The sequence below is a fragment of the Convolutriloba macropyga genome, chromosome 14 (genome assembly GCF_964194025.1).
Source record: "Convolutriloba macropyga chromosome 14, txConMacr16.3, whole genome shotgun sequence".
NCBI classification, from domain to species: Eukaryota; Metazoa; Xenacoelomorpha; order Acoela; family Convolutidae; genus Convolutriloba; species Convolutriloba macropyga.
Window position 1 is genome coordinate 22964077 of NC_134481.1, and position 26233 is coordinate 22990309.

The 26233-nt window shown below is 35.8% G+C and overlaps 3 protein-coding genes across 3 annotated transcripts; all 3 read left to right on the forward strand.

Moving 5' to 3' along the window:
* The first annotated feature begins 1417 nt into the window (after positions 1-1417).
* LOC142353592 (uncharacterized) lies at positions 1418-2543 on the forward strand. The gene has a single exon (XM_075405875.1). It carries the CDS (start codon positions 1422-1424, stop codon positions 2487-2489), a length of 1068 nt encoding a protein of 355 aa, XP_075261990.1. The 5' UTR covers positions 1418-1421; the 3' UTR covers positions 2490-2543.
* An 11034-nt stretch (positions 2544-13577) lies between these two features.
* On the forward strand, positions 13578-16901 carry LOC142353032 (uncharacterized). The gene is made up of 3 exons (XM_075405223.1): positions 13578-15045; positions 15279-15840; positions 16568-16901. Exons 1-3 carry the CDS (start codon positions 13972-13974, stop codon positions 16867-16869), a joined length of 1938 nt encoding a protein of 645 aa, XP_075261338.1. The 5' UTR covers positions 13578-13971; the 3' UTR covers positions 16870-16901.
* A 2303-nt stretch (positions 16902-19204) lies between these two features.
* LOC142352883 (TM2 domain-containing protein 3-like) lies at positions 19205-26004 on the forward strand. Its single transcript, XM_075405038.1, has 3 exons — positions 19205-19213; positions 22038-22325; positions 25501-26004. The coding sequence occupies exons 1-3, from the start codon at positions 19205-19207 to the stop codon at positions 26002-26004; spliced, it is 801 nt and encodes a 266-aa protein (XP_075261153.1).
* The last annotated feature ends 229 nt before the right edge of the window (positions 26005-26233 follow it).

The window sequence follows — 26233 nt, forward strand, 5'->3', positions numbered from 1 at the left end:
CATTTTTACTCCACCAAAGTTATTTGCTTTGGAGACTTTCTTTTCGTTCATACACCATTTTTTTAAATTACTTGAATTTTTGGGTTTTTCTATGGTCCTCATTTGGTAGACAATCAAGCCAAAATTGTGGATGAGCGGGGTCGGAACCTTATGTGCGATCGCACATTACCGAGTCGACTTGTTAGTTTTTCATTAAACGTTTTTTTATCGTGCTTTTGAATGGCAAATAAAGGTCAATCGTGTCGACAGACAAAAGATCGTTCATTAAATTCAGTTTTGTTTGAATTTCCTTTAATTGAACAGTACAAAAGTTTATCGAACAATTAATCGTGTATGTGTATGCAAGTTGAAATTGAGGTTAATGTGAGAGTAAATGACTGCAAATATTAAAAATGTAATGAAATTTGAAAGAGCAAAAAATGATATCCTAAAGTCATCCTTAATTGGACAAAAATCATGTCAAAATATCAAAAACCGACAGCACATTCCAAATATATCTGCCGGGAATTGGAAGAATTAGTTTTTTTTAGCTTGAAAAGAAACTGCCGGTAGTTTGCATATTCATTACTTCGGACAAACATTTACAAAATGGGCAATAGTGGGATGCGGTTTTTCAAAATTTTTTATTCAATTTAAAAAAAAATCAGCCAAAATTTCAGAGCAAACAGGCATTTTACTGAAGCGATTCAACGAAAGGAAAAGAATTTTCATTCATCTATCAACGTCAACGCATTACCCTAAGTGAAACTCAGCTGAATATTCACAAAACTTTTAACGTCAATAACTATCTATCTTTCTACCTAGTTATCTTTCTACCTAAAATTTTTCATAACTGACTGAACAGTCTTGAAATAGCAGCATATAGATCCTCCCCTCTAAAAAACGAATAAAATTCAATCCTTGGAGAGTAAAAGAAGCTTTTGTTTCGCAACCACTCAGATTAAAACTCCCAAATCTTTTGTTTTTCGATTGAACTCGGAAATTAACAATTTATTAATTGCGTTCAAATTTTCCTTAATTTTTTAATGAAAGCCTAGTTAGTTTTTTAAAAGCCCTTATAGCTTATCAAATTGAATTTTGGAAAACACCCTTGCAGAAATATTCTACGCTTTAGGTAGGGTCGAGTTGTACCTCTCATGCCATTCTCCGATCGGGGGGGGGGGGGGGGGGCTGGCAGGGGTGAAAATGACCGAAAAAGACAAGCTACCATGTACTTCCTTCCCTCATTACATTAAGTCGGAACAACAGTTCGAACGAAGAGGGAGAAGAAAGAAGAAAAAGAAGAAGACAGTAGTATAAAATGATTTACAGGAACATTGTCATATTAGAACGCAAAATATTTAATTTTACAAAGAACACAAAATAGTATTTTCTGTCTCTTAAGCTATCGAGCCAAAAAGATTGTTTGTTCTAGATTTGCAATGTTTTTACACCTCCCTTGTAAAAAGACCGTTTTTCTGACGTCAGATCAGCTTGTCCATATCCTCTCAGAATCGAGGTGCGAGGCATACTTCACGAATGAAGGTCGAATTGTGAATCACGTCTCAGATATTCAATCACAACACGTGTTTCTAAATGTAAGGCTTTGCGGCGGCAAAGGTGCCTTCGGATCTTTACTCCGATTCATTGGATCTCAAATCGAGAAGACGACAAATCGAGAAGCAATGCGAGACCTAAGTGGTCGCCGACTCCATGATGTCAATAATGAACAGAGACTCCAAGATTGGAATGAACGACAACAAGAGCGGGAACGTCAGCGGGAAGTTGAGAAGGAGGAACGGCTTCAAAAATTGCGTGATGGTCCCAAACATAATTTCACAGACCAGAAATACTTCGATCAAAGTGCAAGTATCAGAAATAATCTCGAAGATGCTCTTAGCACTGCTTTACAAAGTGCAGGACCGTCAAATGGATCGCAAAGTACGTGTGAGATTGATCGCCAAAAACGTAACTCGGCACCCAGAAGCAAAATTTCGTCTTCAAAAAGTAAAAAATCGAGGGGAATTATGGACATGGGGCTACCTGATGATAGCGACTCGGATTCAGACTCCTCAGAAGCTTCCGAAGGAAGTGTGCCAGTCGCTTGCGAAAGTCGAAATCCAAAACAAATAAAAGCAAGCGGCGTGGAAAATAAAAATACCGATAAAACTGGGTGTCATAAAACCATGGATGTAACAGAAGGTTGTGTGAAAAGAATCGATGCAGTCGAAACAGATTGTCAAATCTCGCTTGAAACTGGGGTTAAAGAGACTCAACTGACAGTAACGAAATCAGAGCCTGACAAAGATTCGGAGGAGAGCGGTACAAATCATGATGAGGCTTCAAACAGAACTTGTGAAGACACTTCCGATGGTCACTGCCAGAAAACAATGACTGAGAATGAAATTGATAGTGAAAGTAGGAAACGTAAAAGTGAGCCTGAAACCACTTCTCTTGAGGATGATTACTACCACGATTTGGTGAAAAGAAACAAAGTTATTGAAGATTAATTTATTTAAGTTTTTTAAGGCTATAGTGCGTGTAAGAAGTATTTCCTTGCCTGGTTTTATTTACTGTGATGGATTGTTTATTAATTGCTCTGAAACAAAGTTTGGGGCAGTTAGTGCAACCGTGTTGGTCTTTTTATGCGAAGTTTTTGCTTGACCGCCTTTGCGTTTTTCTTTTAGAACATTCTTTGACTTCTCAAGTGACTTTTCACCCTTCACTTCTTCATGTGATCTCAATTGCTGTCATTATTTTTTGCAAATTTATAGTCAATTGTGAGCTGTTGAGGATCAAAGACGTCGTAGATTCGAGGTTAAAAATCAAACTGTTATCCTGGAGGTCTCGGGCTTGAACCTCTATGATGTCCAATTTTTTGCACTCATAAAATTTTCTAAGCTACACCACTAAATTAAATCCCACCTCCCGGCCTGTTGTTAGCTAGCAATTCTTTCAGCATTAGTCGGTTCATGTTTTTATTTAGCAGTTACGTTGTAATAGCTGCTGCAGCTATTACACTAATGTATTGGAATAGGAGAAAATTTGACTATATAAACAAATGTTTGTCCAATTATTGCTCTTCTTTTCAGTTCTGGGAGCAATTCTGTTTCAATCCCCCTTATGTTTTATGCCTCTCAAATATTTTTTTGTTGTTTTGTAGCACAGTACTGTGTGAAACTTAACCCGTGCGCCTGGAGGACGTAAAAGTATTGTGCCCAGTAAGCTGAGGGGAGGGAGTGAATCAAGGGTTCTATTTCATTTCACACCGATTTAACTAATTGCATATAGTTTAACCCCATACATTTTCACCTCTTAGCTGTTTCACGACGCAGTTTAATAACCCAGATATTAGTTTAATTTTTGTGTCCCTGCGTCCAAATGAACAATTAGCAATGCCCAAGTTAACGGACTTAAATAGCACAAAACTACTGACCTCCAAAGGGTGCAGCATTAAACTACTTTCGTTATTGTACAACCGCAGAATAATGAGACAGTTTTTTAACTGGGCGCCTTTGATCAAAAAAGAACATTGACACTTGTAAATTCTTTTATGTTGCACTTTGATCTCAATAAGAGAAATTGAAAAGCTGTTTTATTTTAGAAGACGATCAAACTGATGCGTTTCCATCAAAACTATCTGAGATACATTAGAACATGCTTTTTTAAGTTGCATAAATGACCGAAGCAAAACCAAAGTCAGCCGCGTGTTTTAAAAAATGTTCAATGGATTACAGATTGGTTTTTTGTTTGCAGCTATGCTGTTAATATTTGGTTTTTAAATATTGCAAAACTGTGTTCCCAATTAGGGGTCCTATCATATAGTCACACCAGGTGGCAAATTTATTATTCAGTTGCTGTCTTAGGTTTTTGGGGATAAGTGTACAAGGACGCAAGGAGGGCGGCAACTCAAAAATATTCAGATGAAAAACCGTTAAATTAACACAAAAGCTATTCAAGTACAAAGTTACGACAAACTGGCAATTGCCCTAAATATCTGAAGTTAATTTTCGTCCGTGGAAACCTCCAAATTCTGAACTCCTCGTTTTAAGCTCTGATATTTTCTCCTTGTGGTACTGTTAATGAACCAAAACTTTCGGGTATTTCAATTTTTTATGCCGCTTCTCTTTGCAATATATTCGAAAGTTGTCCTTGATTTAATTCCTAGTTGAGATTTGCTCATCCAGGCTTATATACCATTGTGCCAAGCTTGAGATGCACTTTCCTCTGTTGGCGCGGACGGTTCAAGAGCTGACACTTGATATAATTTGATTGGAAATATAAGCAAAGCTGTTTTATAACAACGCTTTATAAATATTGTTGATTGTTACATTTGTCGTTTGAAGGTTTTTTATATCTCCGCCGGTAATAGGGGCTGTATCAAATTGCAGTAATATCTTATCGATTAATAGTTGCTAAGGCATCATTTAATCGACCCTACGTTTCCTTCTGTTTTTTTTTGATAGCATAGAAATAAACAGGATCAATGCCAAGAAAAAATGTATAAAACCTGTAAATTTGGTAAGTTTTTTGGCATTAACTAAGAATTTTGACCGCAAGCCAACATTTCGAACATTTGATTGAGAACTAATGGGTAAACAACAATTACTGTACGCTCTTGCTAGTCTTTTCTGCTGTCAGACTAACTTTTTTTTTCAAATTTTCTGGAGTGTCAAAATGCCAGTACTCCGGTTTATGCATTGTTTTTTTGTCTATTCTTTTTAAACGCTGATATGTTTGGGTTAAAGTTGGTTACTGCTGTTATTGCAGTTGCTCAGGGTGCTGAGGGGGTTAAATTTTTAACCAAATCTTAGATCTTGGTATTATTTTTTGAGCGGATGGCTATTCAATTAGTTTTTTTATTGGGTTCACCATTGTGATTTTCTTATGAACCATTAATTTGGAGTTTAAATTTGGAGTGGTTCAAAAAATGACTGAGGTGTAAAAATCTATTCACCCCTCATTCATTTTACCTCAATTTTAATTTCCGATTATGGGACTAATTAGAAATGATTTAGTTGTAATTATCTTTAATGATAGGGAATCTTATAATCGGGGTTAAACAATGTACGATTTAATTGTTTTTGGTTTAAATTATGTAGAGATTAGAAAATAGGTTTGTAATTTTAGGGGTTAAAAGAATAAATGTGAAGAAACAGGACACCGAAACAGAATAAATCCCATTTCTGTTCGCTCTTCTGTTCCCCTTATTATCTTATTGCCCTCAATTAGAAATTAGATTACGATGAAATTAAATTTTCCTTTTAATAGGTCTTATTAGCTCAATTATACTTTCTGTTTTGATTGCGCTGTGTGATTTTTCAGCACGGGGAGTGCGAAAACTTTGCTAAGAACTCTCTGTTTGGTCACGTCGTTTTTAAAAGTGAAAACTTTTTTCAGATGCTTTTGTCAATAGTTAAATCAATAGACATCGACTTGTAAAAAGAATTTTGCGCAAACTTACATGAGCTGAATTAATTTATTGGGTTCTGGTGTATTTTGTGTTAAGAAATATTCAAAGTCGGTAGTGTTCTTCGATTTTTATCTGATTCCGCATAAGAGAGTTTCTTATTGAAGGCTTTGAAGTTGACCATTGTAGTCTCCCATTTAAACGTTTTCTACTGTATGAAGAATGAATTTTTGTTCTTAAAGGAAAATGCTTCCTAATATATTCTCATATTTGGATAGTGGCAGTAGTTGCTTAGTATTGTCTTTAATTGAATGTCTCTAAAAGCAAATACATCAGGCTAAATTTCTTTCCTCCCTTCCCTTGTAGTTTTAAGTCAGTCCCTTTGACAAGAGTATGGTAATTACAGACAAGTGGCATAAGTCGTATCCTGTTATGATTGTGACGAAATTAAAGTTCGTTATCTTTTTTATAGAATTGGAAATTATGATTTCGTACTGTTTGCAAAAACTCTCTAATTTCAAGTCAGTTTTAGTTGCTTATACAGTGGTGTATCTTTAGCCCCAATTATTGCTTTCAGTTGCGCACGTGTTTGTATAATTGTTATTTTAAGTGGGAAGTTATCTACTGCTGAAGAGTGGTTTGTTTTGGGTATAAAGGAGGCGCTTGGATCATTGGCTTCGACGTACTCAAAACGCAGACTTTGAATAATCAAACTGGGGTCTATATACTAACATTTGTAAGAGCAGGGAGAACAATAACAAATAGAAATGAATAGGGTGAAATAAAAATTTTAAATGTAGGTAAAATAATCCCTGGCAAATTAATCCTAAATAGCACTATAAACCCCCAGGCAAAACAGTTCCAGCCAGCAGAGTGCCACATGGGTGCTCAAAACTGCAGACCTTAATTTTGGAACAATCAACTAGCATAATCTTTTTTAGACTGATAGACATGATTTGCTTTTCAACCGAAAATAGCTAGAAGATACCTAGTTTGACAAACGCTCTGTTGTCAGTTTAATTGAATACAACAATCTTAAGCATGAATTATTGAATTTTTTTTTCCAAAAATGCGATAGCGAGCTATTAATAGGCTTCTTACGTGTTTTAGGTCTCGAAGAGGTTTTGGCTTTCTTGTTGTTTTTCTTCCGAAAGTTCTATGTCTCTTAGGGCGCCATTTTTACTTCCAAGCGAAAGGCGAAAAATGGCTACGTGAACTGATTAATTCCTCTCAAACGCATTTTGAAGCAATAATTGTAAACGTGTGTGCGTGCGGGCGTTCGAGTGTTTGTGTGGTTTGTCTTGGGTTTAAAAGAGAAGCTGGATATCATTGGCTTTGACTTACTCAAAACACAGACTTTGAATAATCAAACTGTGGTCTATATACTAACATTTGTAAGAGTAGGGTGAACAGTAACAAATAGAAATGAATATGGTGAAATAATAATTTTAAAATGTAGGTAAAATAATCCGTGAAAAATCTATCCCAAATAGCGAGATAAACCCCCAGGCAAAACTGTTCGGGCCAACAGAGTGCCACATGGGTGCCCAAAACTGCAGACCTTACTTTTTGAGTGAGTAATAAGCATAATCTATTTTAGGTTGATAGACATGATTTGCTTTTCAAACGAAAATAGCTCGAAGATACCTAGTTTGACAAACGCTCTGTTGTCAGTTTAACTGAAAACAACAATCTTAAGCATAAATTATTGAATTTCTTTACAAAAAATGCGATAGCGAGCTATCAATAGGCTTCTTACGTGTTTTAGGTCTCGAAGAGGTATTGGCTTTCTTGTTGTTTTTCTTCCGAAAGTTCTATGTCTCTTAGGGCGCCATTTTTACTTCCAAGCGAAAGGCGGAAAATTGCTACGTGAACTGGTTAATTCCTCTCAAACGCATTTTGAAGCAATAATTGTAAACGTGTGTGCGTGCGGGCGTTCGAGTGTTCGTGTGGTTTGTCTTGGGTTTAAAAGAAGCTGGATATAATTGGCTTTTACTTACTCAAAACACAGACATTGAATAATCAAACTGTGGTCTATATACTAACATTTGTAAGAGTAGGGTGAACAGTAACAAATAGAAATGAATATGGTGAAATAATAATTTTAAAATGTAGGTAAAATAATCCGTGAAAAATCTATCCCAAATAGCGAGATAAACCCCCAGGCAAAATAGTTCCAGCCAACAGAGTGCCACATGGGTGCCCAAAACTGCAGACGTTAATTTTTGACCAATTAAAAAAAGCCTAATCTATTTTAGGCTGATAGAAATGATTTTGCTTTTCAACCGAAAATAGCTTGACGATACCTAGTTTGACAAATGCTTTGTTGTCAGTTTAATTGAATACAACAATCTTAAGCATGAATTATTGAATTTAATTTAAAATGCGATAGGGAGCTATTAATAGGCTTCTTACGGGTTTTAGGTCTCGAACAGGTATTGGCTTTCTTGTTGTTTTCCTTCCCGAAGTTCTGTGTCTCTTAGGGCGGCCTTTTTTTACTTCCAAGCGAAAGGTGGAAAATTGCTACGTGAAATGATTTTTTCCTCTCAAACGCATTTCGAAGCATTTATTGTAAGTGTGTGTGTGTGTGCGTGCGAGGGTGTGTATGTGTGTGTGGTTTGTCTTCGGTTTAAATGAGAAGCTGGATATCATTGGCATCGGCGTACTCAAAACCCAGACTTTAAATAATTAAACTGTGGTCTTTATACTAACATTTGTAAGAGTAGGGTGAACAGTAACAAATAGAAATGAATAGGGTGAAATAATAATATTAAAATGTAGGTAAAATAATCCTTGACAAATCAATCCCAAATAGCGAGATAAACCCCAGGCAAAACAGTTCCAGCCAACAGAGTGCCGCATGGGTGCCCAAAACTGCAGACCTTCATTTTTGAACAATTAACTAGCCTAATCTATTTTAGGCTGATAGACATTATTTTGCTTTTCAACCGAAAATAGCTTGAGGATTCCTAGTTTGACAAACGCTCTGTTGTCAGTTTAACTGAATACAACAATCTTAAGCATGAATTATTGAATTTAATTTTTAAGAATGCGATAGCGAGCTATTAATAGGCTTCTTTCGTGTTTTAGGTCTCGAAGAGGTATTGGCTTTCCTATTGTTTTTCTCGAAGTTCTATGTCTCTTAAGGCGGCGTTTTTACTTCCAAGCGAAAGGCGGATAATTGGTACGTGAACTGATTAATTCCTCTCGAACGCATTTTGAAGCAATTATTTTAAACCTGTGTGTGTGTGTGTGTGTGTGTGTGCGTGTGTGTGTGTGTGTGGTTTGTCTTGGGTTTAAAAGAGAAGCTGGATATCATTGGCTTTGACTTACTCAAAACCCAGACTTTGAATAATCAAACTGTGGTATATATACTAACAACTAACATTTGTAAGAGTAGGGTGAACAGTAACAAATAGAAATGAATAGGGTGAAAAAATAATTTTAAAGTTTAGGTAAAAAATCCCTGACAAATCAATCCCAAATAGCGAGATAAACCCCAGGCAAAACAGTTCCAGCCAACATTGTCACACGGGTACCAAAAAGGGCAGACATTAGTCTTTGAACACTTAACTAGCCTAACCTATCAGTTAGGCTGATTGACATGAATAGTTTTTCAACCAAAAATAGCTTGAGAGTTCCTTGTTTTACTAACGCTACGTTGTCAGTTTAACTGAATACCACAATCCTTCTCATGAATTAATGAATTTGATTTCAAAAGATGCGATAGCCAGCTATTAATAGCCTTCTTCTGGGTTTTATGACTCGAAGATGTATTGGTTTTCTTGTTGTTTTTTCTTCCCGAAGTTCTGTGTCTCTTAGGGGGCGTTTTTTCTTCCAAGTGAAAGATGGAAAATTGCTACGTGAACTGATAAATTCCTTTCGAACGAATTTTGAAGCAATTATTGTAAACGTGTGTGTGTGTGCGTGCGAGTGTGTGTGTGTGTGTGTGGGTGTGTGTGTGTGTGGTTTGACTTGGGTTTAAAGGAGAAGCTGGATATCATTGGCTTCGACGTACTCAAAACCTAGACGTTGAATAATAAAACTGGTCTATATGCTAACATTTGTAAGAGTAGGGTGAACAGTAACAAATAGAAATGAATAGAGTGAAATAATAATTTTAAAATGCAGGTGAAATAATTCCTGACAAATCAATCCCAAATAGCGAGGTAAACCCCCAGGCAAAACAGTTCCAGCGAACAGAGTGCCACATGGGTGCCCAAAACTGCAGACCTTCATTTTTGAACAATTAACTAGCCTAATCTATTTTAGGCTGATAGACATTTTTTTTGCTTTTCAACCGAAAATAGCTTGAGGATTCGTATTTTGACAAACGCTCTGTTGTCAGTTTAACTGAATACAACAATCTTAAGCATGAATTATTGAATTTAATTTTTAAAAATGCGATAGCGAGCTATTAATAGGCTTCTTTCGGGTTTTAGGTCTCGAAGAGGTATTGGCTTTCCTATTGTTTTTCTTCTCGAAGTTCTATTTCTCTTATGGCGGCGTTTTTACTTCCAAGCGAAAGGCGGATAATTGCTAGGTGAACTGATTAATTCCTCTCGAACGCATGTTGAAGCAATTATTGTAAATGTGTGTGTGTGTGTGTATGTGTGTGGCTTGTCTTGGGTTTAAAAGAGAAGCTGGATGTCATTGGCTGCGACGTACTCAAAACCCAGACTTTGAATAATTAAACTGTGGTCTATATACTAACATTTGTAAGAGTAGGGTGAACAGTAACAAATAGAAATGAATAGGGTGAAATAAAAATTTTAAAATGTAGGTAAAATAATCCCTGGCAAATGAATCCTAAATAGCAATTTAAACCCCCAGGCAAAACAGTTCCAGCCAGCAGAGTGCCACATGGGTGCTCAAAACTGCAGACCTTAATTTTGGAACAATCAACTAGCATAATCTTTTTTAGACTGATAGACATGATTTGCTTTTCAACCGAAAATAGCTTGAAGATACGTAGTTTGACAAAAGCTCTGTTGTCAGTTTAACTGAATACAATAATCTTAAGCATGAATTATTGATTTTTTTTTTAAAAAATGCGATAGCGAGCTATTAATAGGCTTCTTACGGGTTTTAGGTCTCGAAGAGGTATTGGCTTTCTTGTTGTTTTTCTTCCCGAAGTTTTATGTCTCTTAAGGCGGTGTTTTCCAAGCTAAAGGCAGAAAATTGCTACGTGAACTGATTAATTCGTCTCGAACGCATTTTGAAGCAATTATTCTAAACGTCGTGTGTGTGCGTGCGTGTGTATGTGTGTGGTTGGTCTTGGGTTTAAAATAGAAGCTAGATATCACTGGCTTTGACTCACTCAAAACCGAGACTTTGATTAATCAAACTGTGGTATATATACTAATATTTGTAAGAGTAAGGTGAACAGTAACAAATAGAAATGAATAGGGTGAAAAAAAAAGTTTAAAGTTTTTGGTAAAAAATCCCAGACAAATCAATCCCAAATAGCGAGATAAACCCTCAGGCAAGACAGTTCCAGCCAACAGAGTGCCACATGGGTGCCCAAAAAAGCAGACCTTAATTTTTGAAGAATTAACTGGCATAATCTATTTTAGGCTGATAGACATGATTTGCTTTTCAACCGAAAATAGCTTGAAGATACCTAGTTTGACAAAAGCTCTGTTGTCAGTTTAACTGAATACAATAATCTTAAGCATGAATTATTGAATGTATTTTTTTAAAAAAAAAATTGCGATAGCGAGCTATTAATAGGCTTCTTACGGGTTTTAGGTCTCGAAGAGGTATTGGCTTTCTTGTTGTTTTTCTTCCCGAAGTTCTATGTCTCTTAGGGCGCCATTTTTACTTCCAAGCGAAAGGCGGAAAATTGCTACGTGAACTGATTAATTCCTCTCAAACGCATTTTGAAGCAATAATTGTAAACGTGTGTGCGTGCGGGCGTTCGAGTGTTTGTGTGGTTTGTCTTGGGTTTAAAAGAGAAGCTGGATATCATTGGCTTTGTTTTACTCAAAACACAGACTTTGAATAATCAAACTGTGGTCTATATACTAACATTTGTAAGAGTAGGGTGAACAGTAACAAATAGAAATGAATATGGTGAAATAATAATTTGAAAATATAGGTAAAATATTCACTGAAAAATCAATCCCAATTAGCCAGATAAACCTACTGGCAAAACAGTTCCAGCCAACAGAAGGTCACACGGTAACCCAAAAGGGCAGACATTATTCTTTGAACACTTAACTATTCTAATCTATCAGTTAGGCTGATTGACATGAATAGTTTTTCAACCGAAAATAGCTTGAGGGTTCCTAGTTTTACTAACGCTATGTTGTCAGTTTAACTGAATACCACAATCCTTCTCATGAATTAATGAATTTGGTTTCAATAGATGCGATAGCGAGCTTTTAATAGCCTTCTTTCGGGTTTTACGAGTGGGAGATGTATTGGTTTCCTTGCGGTTTTTCTTCCCGAAGTTATGTCATAAGGTTGCGTTTTTACCTACAAGCGAAAGGCGTAAATTTGGTGCGTGAACAGATTAATTGCTCTCGAACGCAGTTTGAAGCAATTATTGTAAACGTGTCTTTGTGTGTGCGTGTGTGTGTGTGTCTGTGTGTGTGTGTGTGTGGGTGTGTGTGTGTGTGTGTGTGCGTGCGGCGTGCGTGTGTGCGTGCCGCGTGAGTGTGTCTTTGTCTTTTCCCCTTTTCTTTGGCTTTTTAATGCACAATTTTTGCTGTGCCTTTTCGTTTTAGATTTTTCTTTAGAATTCACACGGCTGACATGACTTTTGTTTGACCTAAATTGCTCTCTTTCAGAAACTGAGTCTATTACTAAAACAAAAGTGACTGAAAGATATTCATATGATTCTAGCCCCCTCTGATTTAAAGCCCTGCTGTCGCTCGAGAGAAATGTGTCCGATGTAAGTCAGTTTACGTTTTTTTTTCATCCGATGCGATGAATAAATTGGCTCAAAGGGCTCAATTTTAAGTTAATTTTCGGCTTTTTGCCAGTATTTTCTGGATCTTTGAGAGGACTTCGGTAATTAGTTTATATGTTAACCGCTTTTTATTAAATCAGGTATTCCTTTTCTCAGTTTCTATTGTGAGGCATTTTGATGATACAGAAACCGACTTCGTGGACAATTTGTCCAATTTTTGTTTTATTTTGCTTCTGATTTTTTTTGCACTGGAATGAACTTTTCTGTGCACCTTCAGCGGTGTGATTTTTAAAATAGGTATTCATATTGTTTTGGTATCAATTGTTTGAATTTTTGAAGGTTGTTTCTTCATGGCATTTTTAGCAACGAACTCACCTCTTTGCACATTATCTTGGTGTTCGGAATCTTAAACTTTCGTTTTATTATTTTAGTCATTATTTTATTTTGACAAGGAGATCGGTAATTAAAGTTACTGAGCATCCAAGGTTAATGAATCCTTTGATTTGCTTTGATTTTCCCATTTCATTTTCAGTTTTCATTATATTGAAGTTGCCTCCCTATTGTTTTTAGCAATCTATCCATAGCATTCTTGTGTATGCCTACATTCCAGTGTATGTCTATATCTTTTGATATAAATTTTTTGTATCAAAAAATGTATCTGCTTTCCCAATGTATTTTGGCTCGCAAAGTTGCTTTCCTTTCAGTCTGCCTCAATAGTGTCATTACTGAAATTTCATTACGACAGTGATTAATGCTTTAATCAAATATTTTCGTTAATTTTGGCGAGGTGAAGAATAACTGTTTCAGACTATCGTTTTCGGAAGGTCCAACGCTTCGGATCGCATCCATTATTTGACTTGCTGTTTTTTTTTGTTTTGTCAAGATTTTAGTTACGACCATATGATTTCAACCCTACTTCACAACTGTTTTTTTTTTCATTCATACATTTTTATTGAATTGTCTGTTCTATTGCTCATTCGCTTGATGAAGTTATTGGTCACACTTGACTTAACTCACTCACAAAAAATGACTTTCAAACTCTCAAAAATGACTTTTGCTTACTTTAATTGAAATAATTGGGTCAACTGAGTGTATATCATTCTAAAAAGGAATTTCTGTTCTTCGGTCGTTTCTCATTTTCTTTTTGAGACTGAATGTCTACGAAGCTATCGCAGCTATTTTCTGACATCTATGTTTTAACTGATGTATATGATGTCTGTGTTTAATTCGGTACTTATGGAACTGTTTCGTCTGCTCTCTGGACTATTTTCTCTGGGAGTATTTTGTTCGGTCCCGTAAATTAGAAATTTGACACCTCGTGATTTTTTGATCCAAAGTTGTGAATGTACTGTTTGATTTGAGATTCGGTATAATAGTTTTCTGTATTCCTTCTATATATTCAGAGCCCGCACCACATGTATACCAACTCCATGGACACTCCTTTCTACTCATGCATTAAGATACAAGAAGGAACGTTAAATATCTGGACGCATAAATGTTGGCGGCTAAATCTGACATTGTTTTAGCAGTTCATTCATCAATCCAACTGTAATTTATTGCCACTGTTATATTGTTTTAGATTGCTTGAAATGACAGTTGTTTCAATAATTTAGTAAACGTGACATGTGACGTATGTTTGATATTTCGGAGATCATCTGGTTTTAAAATGAGGTCAAGATATCGCTTATCGCGTGTACTGCTATCAGATTTTCTGCTAGTTCCATTTCGAGTCCGATATGCCTCGTCAAATGTTACGTCTGTGGTCATTCACAAGGAACCCGTATCCTGGGTTCGGAAAGGTGGTGTGACTCCAGATTTTGAACCTGGCCACAAAATACGACCGGTAGCATTTAGTGAACGTCGCCTGAAAAGGGAAACAACTTTTCCCGATTCCCCAATTAACGATGTGTATCTCAATTTTTACATGGGAAAATGCGTGTATGATCACTGCTTCCCTTATCATATCTTAACGAAAGATCAACACGCTTCTTTTATGGCACGATTAGATAAGATGAGGAAAACAATGGAAAATAATCTTGGTGAGAACAGTTCTGAAGACGATGTTTTGAGGAGTTTAAGAGACGTCGGAATGTTCGGAATCCGAACTAAAACGACACTAGGAGGTCTTGGTGTTTCTTTTGAACGAGAGTTACTGAGATTTTCAGAGAGCATTCTTGATTATACTCAGAATTCAGTTTTACTCAAGCACATAATAGTCCAAAATGTTATTCAGATGTGCGTGAACAAATTTGTCAACGACAGTGAAGTGTCGAATAATCTTCAGACGCTTTTAAATGAACAGATATCATCTCAGTTAGTTATTTTTGAAGGTGGGAAAGTGGAAAAATTTGAGGGTGGTTGCTTCGTTACATCTGGTCAACGGTTAAAAACTTACGGCGAACTGAATAACCACGAACTATCAGATTTAATACTTTGTGTGATGAAAAATCAAGAAACAAACAACTTGTTTTCATTTTTGACACCTACAGCTGATAAAGAAGGACTGTGTTTCGATAGAGAAACGCAAGAATTGAGTCTCAAAAATTGCCCAATCAGTTCTGAGCTGATAGTTGAGAATGGAAAGGACGTTCTGGAGATGTTTGACTCGTTTTACTCCCTTTGCATCGGGGCTGTTGTTTCCAAGTGGGCCAAAATGTTGGCTAATGAAGTGTTTCTCGATATGAGTCGGAGTAGGAGACATGGCCATAGAATGATTAAATACCAGAACATAATGAACCAGGTTGTGTATCAAGCTTCCGCCTTTTGATTAGTTGATAAATATAGATAAGGAAAAATATTGCAGCAAAATTTCTTGAAGTCAAGACCGCTTTATTATTCGGCTGGCTGGCTCTATATTGAGCTGCCAAATAACCAAGAATTCAAATGTCTGTCAATGGCTCTCAAGCTGTGACAACCGAGATATGAATTTTGATACTTCATGTAACTTATAAATGTTCAAATTTGCTGTTTTAGATTGAAGACATAGAATCACTTTGTTACGTCATAGAGACTCTTCCTTACTTCTCAGCCTCCCGAATGGACAGAGCTAGGGAGCGATTCAAACAGGAACCTCCAAGAATGATATCCGAAATCAGATCTTCACAAATTAATCAGCAGCACTACGTGCAAAAGTTTATTGAAAAGCTACACGTTCTAGCCGGATCTGACCTTCTTAATAATGAATCTTATAAATATTTCTTAGAATTCAGTAATGATATCTATCCAAACCCTGATGAAGCTGGCAACTATATATCGAAAGAAGGTATGGACCTCTTTACTGAGAGTTTGACAGATAAAACGTTGCAGCATACTAAAACTCAAAAGTTGCGCAATTTTTATTTCAACAATGTTATCCACTTAACCTCAAACCACGTACAAGGCATGCTTTCTGACTCGTCCTTGGTTTTCGTTCATCATAATTATGTGAATGTTGCTAACTCAATTGACAGGTTAACATATGCATCCTTGAATATGATGAAGAAGATAGCGAAGGAACGACCAGAAACGTACCGAGAGGATCCTTTTTTCAACAAAGGCAACTGCTTCCTCTTTTTTGTAAAAAGATATCTACCACTCGGAGAGCAATGTTATTTTTTCATTGGTTGTCCTTGTTGGACTAATTTTTATTGTTTTTAAAATACACCAATTTGTACTAGCATCCAACAAAATTTAATTCAGTTCAAATCAACTGCAAGTGGTAATTTACCCAATAGCAATGGTATATAATTTTAGCTTTGACCATTTTTTGAAGAGGAAACAGGGAATTTAAATTAGATAACCTTTATCACATGTTGTTTACAAATATTATCAACAGTCATTTAGAATTTTTTTGCAAGATAATCGAACCAGTTGTGGCTGTTGGCTTTTATGTAGATGTAAGAGCTGAAAGAGCTAAGTAACTTCTAAATCCTTCTTAAAACTCAAATCTCTCGTCCTTTTGAAAAATTTGATTGCTCTATCAGATCAAGAAATTGTCCAGCACTAGCCCACACAAATAGTCGTCTTCAACTGAATCATATATGTACCCACAGCCACAGGTAAACTCGAGTATCAAGTTTGTCGAGAAGGGCGTGAACGTTAGAGGAGCAACTCAACATGCAAATAAACTTGATAGTTTGAACTTTGTTCGTTTAAATGGATCCTGTAATTTTGAACCGCTCACGTGCATTTCAATTTTTTGGGAAACAGTATATTAAGCTACACAAAATGTCAAAACTATTCAAATGTTTTCCCCTGGGAAAAGGAAGCCGTTTCTGTACAAGTTGTGAGGGAGTACGCTTTGGGCATGCACGTTGCAGTGGCAGTGATTGCCAGAGTTTCACAGTCAACATTTGTGGGTAGTCCCCACTATCATCATGAAAACAGATTTGTGGAGAAGTTTGTCAATGATAAACTGCAGGAGACAGCTTTCATATTGCAACAGTGGAACCGTCCGGGTGCTTTTGAAGCGTCTTCTGTGGTCGCGGAGTATGCAATTGAAAATGAAGATAATTTGAATGATGTGTTGTCCTGGACTAAAGTGAAGACTTCGGACAAAGAAAGTGGTTTTCATCATAATCTGTAAAAGAAAATGTATATTGAAGTTTTCTGAATTGACTGGTTTTTCAAATTAATTTCTAGTTGGCTTCTCATGAATTTTGCATAGAATTAAACACACTTCCTGAATTCCCTCAATTTTGAAGTAACGACTTTTAACAATGTTGCTATTTAATTCCAACTACGGTTCTAACGATATAATCTAGAAGAAATGACATTTCTTCTAGATGGCTATTGTGGCTATTTCGGACTGGAAATTTGGGACTTTGTGCTATTATTTAGGACCAGTACTAAATTTTAGCGTAGAAGGAAGTTGGAAACATATTGCAGGTATTTAAATTTTTGATTTATTGATGAAAGTCAACACGATCAGATCTTGTTGGTTCGTAGAATTATTAACCAGTGTAAAATAGACTAGCCTTTCTAATTTAGAAACAAGGTAACTGTTCTATTTTGGCTGCGAAAAAGATCGACCGTCAGGAGTAAAACAATTAACTAAAATAATTTTATTGTTCAAAATTTTTTTACTCTGCATACCGTGAATAACATTTACTGGTCTATGTAAATGAATAATAGTAGTATCTCAACTTTTTTTCTGTGTTTGAGGAGGAAAAGCGCGTCAAATTGGACTGGGATGAACAAGGCAAAATTAACACATAGCATATTTCTCAATTTTTCAATTTTGATCTGAGAAGGGAAAAGCGGTCTTTAAGTTTTCTTTTCAGCAACCGAAACGTAGATTGGCCGAAGTCAAAAACAGAGGATCATTTTCTATGAAACATTCTGGAGCAACAAAAATATTGCTATAGGTTTTCGCCTTCAGATTTTTGAAATATTTCACGTAATTCTTTTAAACCAAAAATCCTACAAACCCCGTACAAATTATCGCTGTTTACCAAACTCTAAGTAAAATTGAAGCAATGTCTTCATTGAACCCATTCCGATCTCATTATAGCAATGAAAGTTCAATTTTGCTAGCGCAAATTCGGAATAATTTTTATGGAGTCTTTTAAAATAACTCTTCGCGAGTTAGCATGTTGGACAATTGTGCTGATACGCTGTAGTTTGTTTCATAGAAAAGTGAAAACGAACAATAAACGTGTTGAATTACGAAAAAGTGAATAGAAGCAATATTCGGAGAAATCTTGAAATAGAAAAGAATTTGCTTTCGTGGAAAATGTTTTTTTGAAGTAGATACAATCTATAAATGTATTTGCCAATGGTTTTTAAAGTAAATACAAGCAGTTCACGATGTGAATCAGAGAACGTGACATTCCTTGGCCGTAAAATTGAACTCGACTTCATGTTTGATGGCTAAAATATTATTTTGGGATCTTTTCAATTGCCCTCTTTTGCGAAAGGGGGGCTATTCTTGAATAGAATTTAAACCAGCAATTTATTAACCAGTTAGACGACTAATAACTATCCACATATGTGCCTACTATAATGAACTGATTAGAATAAAAGACGTCATGCTGTGGCAATTAGCCGTTTTGGAATACAAATCGAAAAGAATTTCCGACTGGCGGGTTGTTGGGTGCGCTTCGCTGCGATAGCCGTCTCGCGATTTCCAGATTACATACCACAGTGCATGAGAGGCATAGCCGTTAATAACAGTTAGCAATTGCGTTTAAACTGGTATTCGGCTATCTAATCTGTAGGCCAAGTAATATGGTGGTTATGTATAGCACAGAAAGAGATAGGTTCTCTGCTAGGTGACAGAGGGGGATGGGGGCGGCAATTGTTGGAAAGATCCGTATTTTGAAATGAACTTGAATTCTTTGTGTTTTTAATGTTTATTCTCAATTGTTTTGTTTGTTTTCTTGGCAAGGTTAATATAACTAACTCTCTATTTGATTTCTTTCTCAAACACGCGCGCACAATTACATACATAAACGTTGAGAGAAACACACGCACATATTTTTTTCGGTGAATGTTAGTGATTTTGATTTCTGCAATTTTTCGTTTATTGAGATCTGTTTCAATAGTTTTAACGCAACCTGAACTCTTCTACTTCACCTACTCTAGCTATAAGATTGTTGTGGCTAGAACTGGAATTTATTATATCATTTTTCTGTCTGTATTTCTGTATTCAACGACTTACTTAGTAGTGTTTTTTCAGAGTTTTTTGGAATAAAGTTCAGAGCAATCATTTCAGTCATGTGTGCCTTATGCAAATTTTTCCACTTAACTACGCGCAAATTATTCTGAGCAAACTCGGGAAAGATTGGAGAATGAAATCAAAATGAAAATGTGATGATTAATTATAACCCAGTTCTAAATGCCCATTACCTGACTTCTGTTTATTTTTGACGGTGTGCTTTTTGGCACTGATTGTAAATAGTACGCAACTTTTCATACCTATGCAGAAAGTAGGATCCTAACTAAATCCTAACTAATAAATCAAATAAATACCCTAATTGTCTGCAGTTAGTTGTTCCAATTAATTTTCAAGTATTCTATCGGCTGTGTTATGTTCTATCGGCCCGAAATTTTGAGTTTTTTAATTCAAATTCAGGCAATTTAATTATTACGGTAATTTGCTTGCAAGACAAAACTCTTCTGATTGTTGAAGAACCAATCGGAAAACTGCTCGTTGCCAGATTGCTGATTCGATACAGAATGCTGCTCTTTTTACGAAACATTTATTAATAGCCGCACAGCGATAGCTGAGGCTATTATTGGCCTTCTCTTGGTTTTTTTTATTTCGTCGTCATGATTTTTGTTACGACCATATGACGTCACAGCCATTTTTTTTTCATTCGTTCATGCAATTTCAATTGAATTGCATGTGTGACGTCATTTTTCGCTCTTAGTGGAGCGAGTTTTTTTGTTCATGCGCGTGATTAAAATTTTGGTCACACTTGACTTACCTCACTCTCAAAAGTGACTTCCTCACTTTGAAATTGACTTTTATTTACTTTAATTCAAAGAGACAAGGTCAAATGGGTGTGTATCACTCTAAATGAAGGTTATTTGAGATCAGCTAATAGAGGCAGCAATAACTTATACAGATTTTTAATCAAAATATAACAGATCAGCCTTCAATGAAAAGATAAATTTTTTTGGTCTGTCTTTTTTACTGTTTTTTTAGACCGCCGATCTACGAATCTATTGCGGCTATTTTCTGGCAATCTGCCAGCTATGTTCTAATTTTTCAGAATTTTCAAGTTATCTGAAATTTCAATAATTGAAATTATAGTTTTACAATTGCAATTTCTCTTATGTGAAATTTGGAAGCAGTATAAATTTTTTTGATTTTTCAGCATTGATTTTGCAATTATCCGTTGATCTTTATATTTTTAGTAATAGACGCGAAGCGACAGCTGATGCTATTATTGGTGCTCTATTGGTTTTTAACCATTCAAAGAATTTGAATTGTATAGGGGCGCTGTCTTTTAAGATCTGTTCACACATTTTCATGATTTTTGAAGTCAAATTGAAGTAGTGATTTTGGTCAAGCCGAAACAGGAAGTGGAGCGAAAAAGCGAGTGGTTATGTGGCGTGATTTTTTTTGCTCTAATTTTAAAGTAGAGTGAGAAAACGGTGTTTGAACAAAAATTCGCTTTCTCGCTTGTGGTTTGTTGTCCACATGCCGCAATTTCACTTTGATTTTTACTGTTTTTTCGATTTTTTGGATAGAATTTTATTTTAAATCGTTTTCCCAATCCAGTCATAGTTCATTCTAGACCCAGTTTTTTTGTTTGAACTAAATTTTCATTTTCGCTTGTAGTTTATTGTTCACATGCGGCACTTTGACATTGGTTTTCTGTTTTTTTTTTTTTAAATTTTTTTGTCTGATTTTTTAGAAATTGTGTTTTCCCACTTCACTCATAGTGCGTTCTAATTCTAGTTTTTTTGTTTAGTCAATGAAAAATCCGTGAATTGTACGTCAGGACATGTCCTGCGATGTTTTTTTATTTCGTCGTCAAGATTTTTGTTTAAAACCATATGACGTCACAACCACTTCAAATCTGCTTTTTGTTCATTAGTTCATGCAGTTTCAACTGACGTACGTGCGTGACGTTATTTTTCACTCTGTCTGGAGCGAATTTTTTGTTCTTTCGCGTGAAATAGTATTTTGGTCACACGTGATTTACTCACTCTCAAAAATGACTTCTTCACTCTAAAATTGACTTTTCTTCACTTTAATTCAAAGAGATAGGGTCAAGTGAGTTTGTGTCACTCTAACCGAAAGTTATTTGAGAGCAGTGAATAGAGGTAGCATTAGGGTGAACAAATTTTTAAAAAAATATAACATCTCAGCATTTAAAAAAGAAATTTTTTTGGTCTGTTTCTTTTACTATATTTTAGAGACTGCAGATCTACGAAGCTATTGCGGCTATTTTTGGCAATCTGCCAGCTATGTTGTTCGTGTTTGTGGTCCCTGGGATAATTTTGGAAGAAAAAAATTTCAATTGGAATTAAGTTGGAGAGGGTTACAATTCAATCATTGTCTTAATTTTTCAGTCAATGTTCTCCGCATTTTAAAAAATATAAAATTGATTCAAATTCATAACGCATTTCGTTTTTGTCTATGTTTTAATCTAAACATGAAGCCGCGTACATTTACTCGATAAAATCACCAGAGCTTCAAAACTTTGAACCAATTTTAGGGAGACCAATTTTGAAAAGGTTTTGCAATTTAAAATTCAATTTTAAAATTTTGAATCATCTTGATACGATACGCGTGTTTACTTCGACCATTTTAGGAGTTGTTTATAGACCTCTGACTAATTGAACTATTGTGGGAACGCACATTAACGATCCCGTTGTGCACAAGTTTCACTCTGCTTTTTTAACAAGCTCGGGTTTCGTTTTATTTGACTAAAAGACCACTATTCAATCGTGAACAGTTAATTGTTCTGAGCCGAAGGTTGTACCTTCAGTTTTTTAGCCCGGACCTTTTCGTTCGATTTTTTCTACTGCCGATTTTTCATCTAACCGTTGTGTTGTGTGGCCATTTTTAAAGTGACTCTTGCACGCTTGAGATCTTATTTTCCTTTAGTGTTAAATCGCTCTTATTTAGTTGAAAAGATCTGAGCTTAAATGGAGGCAGTTTACTACTAAATATTGTTGTCGCTCTAGTAAAAAAAATTATTCGAAGCTCCTTAGCTGAAGTCTCCTGGCCGCCTGTCGCCTGGGAGCGAATCATCCGACATAAGTCAGTTATGTTATGGTTGTTTTTTATTTCAGATGAGTTATGAACACTTTACATGTTTCTGCCGAGCCGCAAAATCCGTCTGTTCTATAACAATTGCATCCCTGTCCTTTCTTGCTCTCGTCATTCTTCCTCTTTCGGAAGCTTCTGTTCATAATGTGCCCATGTTTCCAGGAAGGAGGCAGGGAGAGTGCAATGGAAATGTGGGCTTGCAGCTGCCTCCTGACCCTTCGGAGAACTTAGTGGGGTTGTGTTTCCATGATGCAGTTGACAAGCAGTGCTCCGATTTACCGGCAGCTTGCTTTGATTGTGATTTCGATGTGGTAAGTTCCTGATATGAATAACACACAAGAATGAATCGAAAGTGAATTCCAATTTTTGTAAATGTCTATTTTGTAAACGGGTGGTAGGATATTAGGCGACAACTCAATCAGGCAAAGCAAATTTATGCAACTATTAAGGCTAAAATTTTCAACTAATTTCGACGAACACCGATTAAAACACTCAGAAAAGGTACTTAAGATATACTCGCTATGTAGTACTCAAGTGTTACTGCCAAATGTCTTCACAAAAAATGAGTTGATAGTTTTTTGTGAACTCGCCATTTTTCACACTGTCAAACCATTTCTGCATCTATTAATAGCATAGCGAAAAAGATTTTGGCAAAAGTTGGAGTGCAATGAGGTCCAACATAATGAAAAATCAGTGTCAATGATTTAGAGCCATGGTGCACAAAATTTGAGGAAAATTGAGCGGTTAATTTAAATTGGTATAAATTGGTATAATGTAGTGATGGATATCAACCTGAAAATCACCATATTTGTCTTTTTTAGCTAATTGGCGTATCAGCAATTGTTAGAATCACTTATAAATAAATTCGTTTTCGGTTGGTACTCGAGTACAAATTATATTACAAATTTCATCAGTCCATTAGCGGCCGCTTAAGTCTTATCGCCTGTTTAAAAGAGTCAATGAGTTTTTTTGAAATTCCACAATTTGATAGGATCCTTTGGAGCATTGCCTAATATTGACTGCATGTGCCTTAGTTGGTCTTGTCAATACAAACCGGACAAGACCGTTATTATCTTCAAATTATTATTATTCTTCAAATTAAAGAAAAACCTGGTTATCTAATTTTTGTTCCTATTTCCAAAATAACTGTGATTGCTGATAGGAATCAATAAAGTAGACATTTTTTAGATTAGGTATATAAAACTCAAGATCCTAGTCAGGTAATTGGAGGAGAGTTGTAATTATTTTTGAGTCCAATCTAGCAAAAGTGTTGAAAAGTAACCTAACTCTGTTGGACGATTTCTTTCTAACTTTAGATGTCCGCTTTTCTAGAATTGGCAGAATTCTTATTCTATTTCGTGCCAGCATAAACTTATAAATTTCCAATTGGGTTATTTTATTATTCAATGTTTTTGAGACCTCTGACTTTCGTAGGATTTTTGAAGAAAGTTTCAGAACTTAATAGACATGCAGATCAAAAATAGAACATATCGAATTTTCTTTACGAAATTTTCTCATTTCAGTTTGTTTGGCAGTGAAAAAATACAATTCAGAAGAAACAAATTTGCTGTCTCTGCAAAATAGCGAGTACTGATCTACTAGCAACTCCATAAACCAGAATCCTATATTGATACAACGGATGGATGAACTGTTTATAAATTTTCGACAGTAGCTTTCTGCTCACGAAGTCTCTCGTGTGATATAAGATGGATTTGAACTTGTTGCACTTCTGTTTTTATAATTTGCACATGAACGTGGAAACATAATTTATTGCCACTAATAATTCCTAATTACTTTGCTGCCTTTTGACTTTCTAACATTTTTTCATTCAATTGAACTTGGGCTTGGTTTTTATACTACCAAAGAGAATAAGGTTGGTTTTATTCTTGTTGAGTGTTAATCCGTTGGACTCCGTTCATTTGGTTGTCAATCTGAGGTCCTCATTGACTTCTTTCTGTGCAAACTTATATATTACAGTAAAATGCTATTGTTTTATTGTACTGTCATTTTATAGATCAGAAAAAGCAGACGACCTAAAAAAGGATCCTTGTGGTTCACCGTGTCTTATTTCTTGAGTGCTGGATGCTTTTGATCCACACGCTATAAACATTCCATAGCAAATGTTCCAGTGTCTCCGCAAGAGCACCTACATTTGATCGTTTACTAAGAAAACCCAGATGTCTGTGTGAGAGAACTTTAAACATGGTTAGAAAGGTCATTAATTGTCTGTGAATCAATTTTACAAATGACTTTACAAATTTTAGCCAAAGAGATATTGGTCGGTAGTTGCCATGCTCGCTCTTTTCGCAGATTTATAGACTAGGACCACCTTGGCGACCTTATGGCAATCAGGAAAACTGCATTCTACTATCATCCTGTTGAGCAATATTTTGAGTATTTCACCGAGTACTGGGTTAAATGTTTTTATTTGGAAATTAGACATAAAGAAGTGATCCAATTTATTTTGTTCTTCAATCGTGTCGTTTCATTAATTAATTCTTGGCTGGTAATTCTCTGATTACAAATGAAATTGTTTTAACACCTGATATATTGGATGCTCTCTTGCATATTGTTGCGAGATAAGGTCCGATTGACGTCAAAAACTTCAACTCCTCTGGTTCAATTAAGATTGAAAATTATTTATCTCCTAGCTTCGTGGTTGAGCTTAAAATTTTTAGGTATCTGAAAAGAAAATTCCCATGTTTTTTTTCCGAAAATTTTATTGTAGTGGGCAATTTTTGGCCTCTTTCATCATTTTTTTACTTTAGTATTTTTTTCTGGTACTTTATTAGCATTAAATTCTTTTTCTCCAGAAGTATTGTTTTTTGCTGCTGCAATTTTGATTTCGTTGTTTATCCAGTTCTTCTTAGTTCTATTCGATTTTTTTTCTCAGAGGTATCTCTCAGGTTTCTCTCACTTTTCATAGTAACAGTCAGTTACTGTAACTCTTTCTTTGATGTTTTCCGAACTAACATACATTGGTATTTACTGGAGGGCAAAAATCCGACGCCCCCTTCCCTCTTGTACTCCTTATTACATGTTATTAGTAGATCTTAGTCATCTTGGGTAAAAATTGCTTATTTGGACATTTTTTCAACCATTTTTCGTTTAATACAACAAACGCTGGTGATGACTTCTGAGAATTTAAAAAGACAAATAATTCAATATAATTGGGTCCTAAAGAGCGTATGTTTTGTAGTAGAAAATAACCGCCCATTTTTTTGCCCTTCAAGTTTTGTTGAGTACCTCTTCACGACAAAGAAAGAATGCAATTTGTGAAGAAAGGCAAAGTTTGGGAACTTAAGATAATTGTGTGTGTATTGACGAAGCCTAGCATTCCAAGTTAACAGATACTTGTTCGAATCCTCAAATGGTCGATTTTCTCAACAGTTCACCTGCTTGGACCCCCTCACACCTCACCTCCCCCTCCACCTCCCACCCTCTCGCCCACCAACTAACATTAATGATTCAAAAGATGATGTTTAGGAATGCAATTATGGATCAGTTGTGGAAACTACATGTACTGTCAAAAGCAACCTCTCATCTTCTTCCCTCAATCCAAGACTAACTTCTCCATGCCAAGGAAGCCAAACAATCACGAGAAGTGTCACATGCCAGTACTGTTTCCAAACACAGGAATACACCCACCATACATGCATAGACGAGTGTACACAATGTTCCAGTGTTTCAACCCCGAGAGAACGATACCTCTCGAACTGTACGGCTAATTCAGACGTGTTCTGTATGGGCAAACGGAGTTTTTACAAAATGAAACCTTGCAAATTTACAACAGGGTATAAGTGGTCCACGGCTTTTGCCCTAAGTTTAACCCTGGGAGGTTTCGGGGCTGATAGGTTTTACCTGGGCTACTGGAGAGAAGGGCTTGGAAAATTGTTCAGTTTTGGTGGCCTTGGAGTTTGGACAATTGTGGATGTGGTGTTGATAGGAGTTGGATTCACCACGCCTTCTGATGGCTCTTTGTTCATTTAGATTAAAATATAGATCAAGATTTGTTATTTATACAGTAGCTTTTTAATCCAATTGGTTTTGAGAAAAAGAAGTTTTCACAAATTAGATTAAAACAAAAACTTGCCAGATTTTATATTTGTATTATCTCGTGATCGCGGAAATTATGAGAAATATTACAAATTTCAAAAGGTTAGCAGGCAAACTCTAGATGATTCTCTTTAATGCTAACAATTTGGTGATCAAATGGTGT

Bases quoted from the DNA above. Each gene is read 5' to 3' on its own strand.
- LOC142352883 (XM_075405038.1), top strand. The intron at 22,326-25,500 runs GTAAGTTCCTGA...GATGATGTTTAG, and splicing joins TTGATTGTGATTTCGATGTG to GAATGCAATTATGGATCAGT.
- LOC142353592 (XM_075405875.1), top strand. From the start codon at position 1,422: ATGTTTTTACACCTCCCTTGTAAAAAGACCGTTTTTCTGACGTCAGAT.
- LOC142353032 (XM_075405223.1), top strand. From the start codon at position 13,972: ATGAGGTCAAGATATCGCTTATCGCGTGTACTGCTATCAGATTTTCTG. The intron at 15,046-15,278 runs GTTGTGTATCAA...TTGCTGTTTTAG, and splicing joins ACCAGAACATAATGAACCAG to ATTGAAGACATAGAATCACT. The intron at 15,841-16,567 runs GCAACTGCTTCC...TTTCTGTACAAG, and splicing joins GGATCCTTTTTTCAACAAAG to TTGTGAGGGAGTACGCTTTG.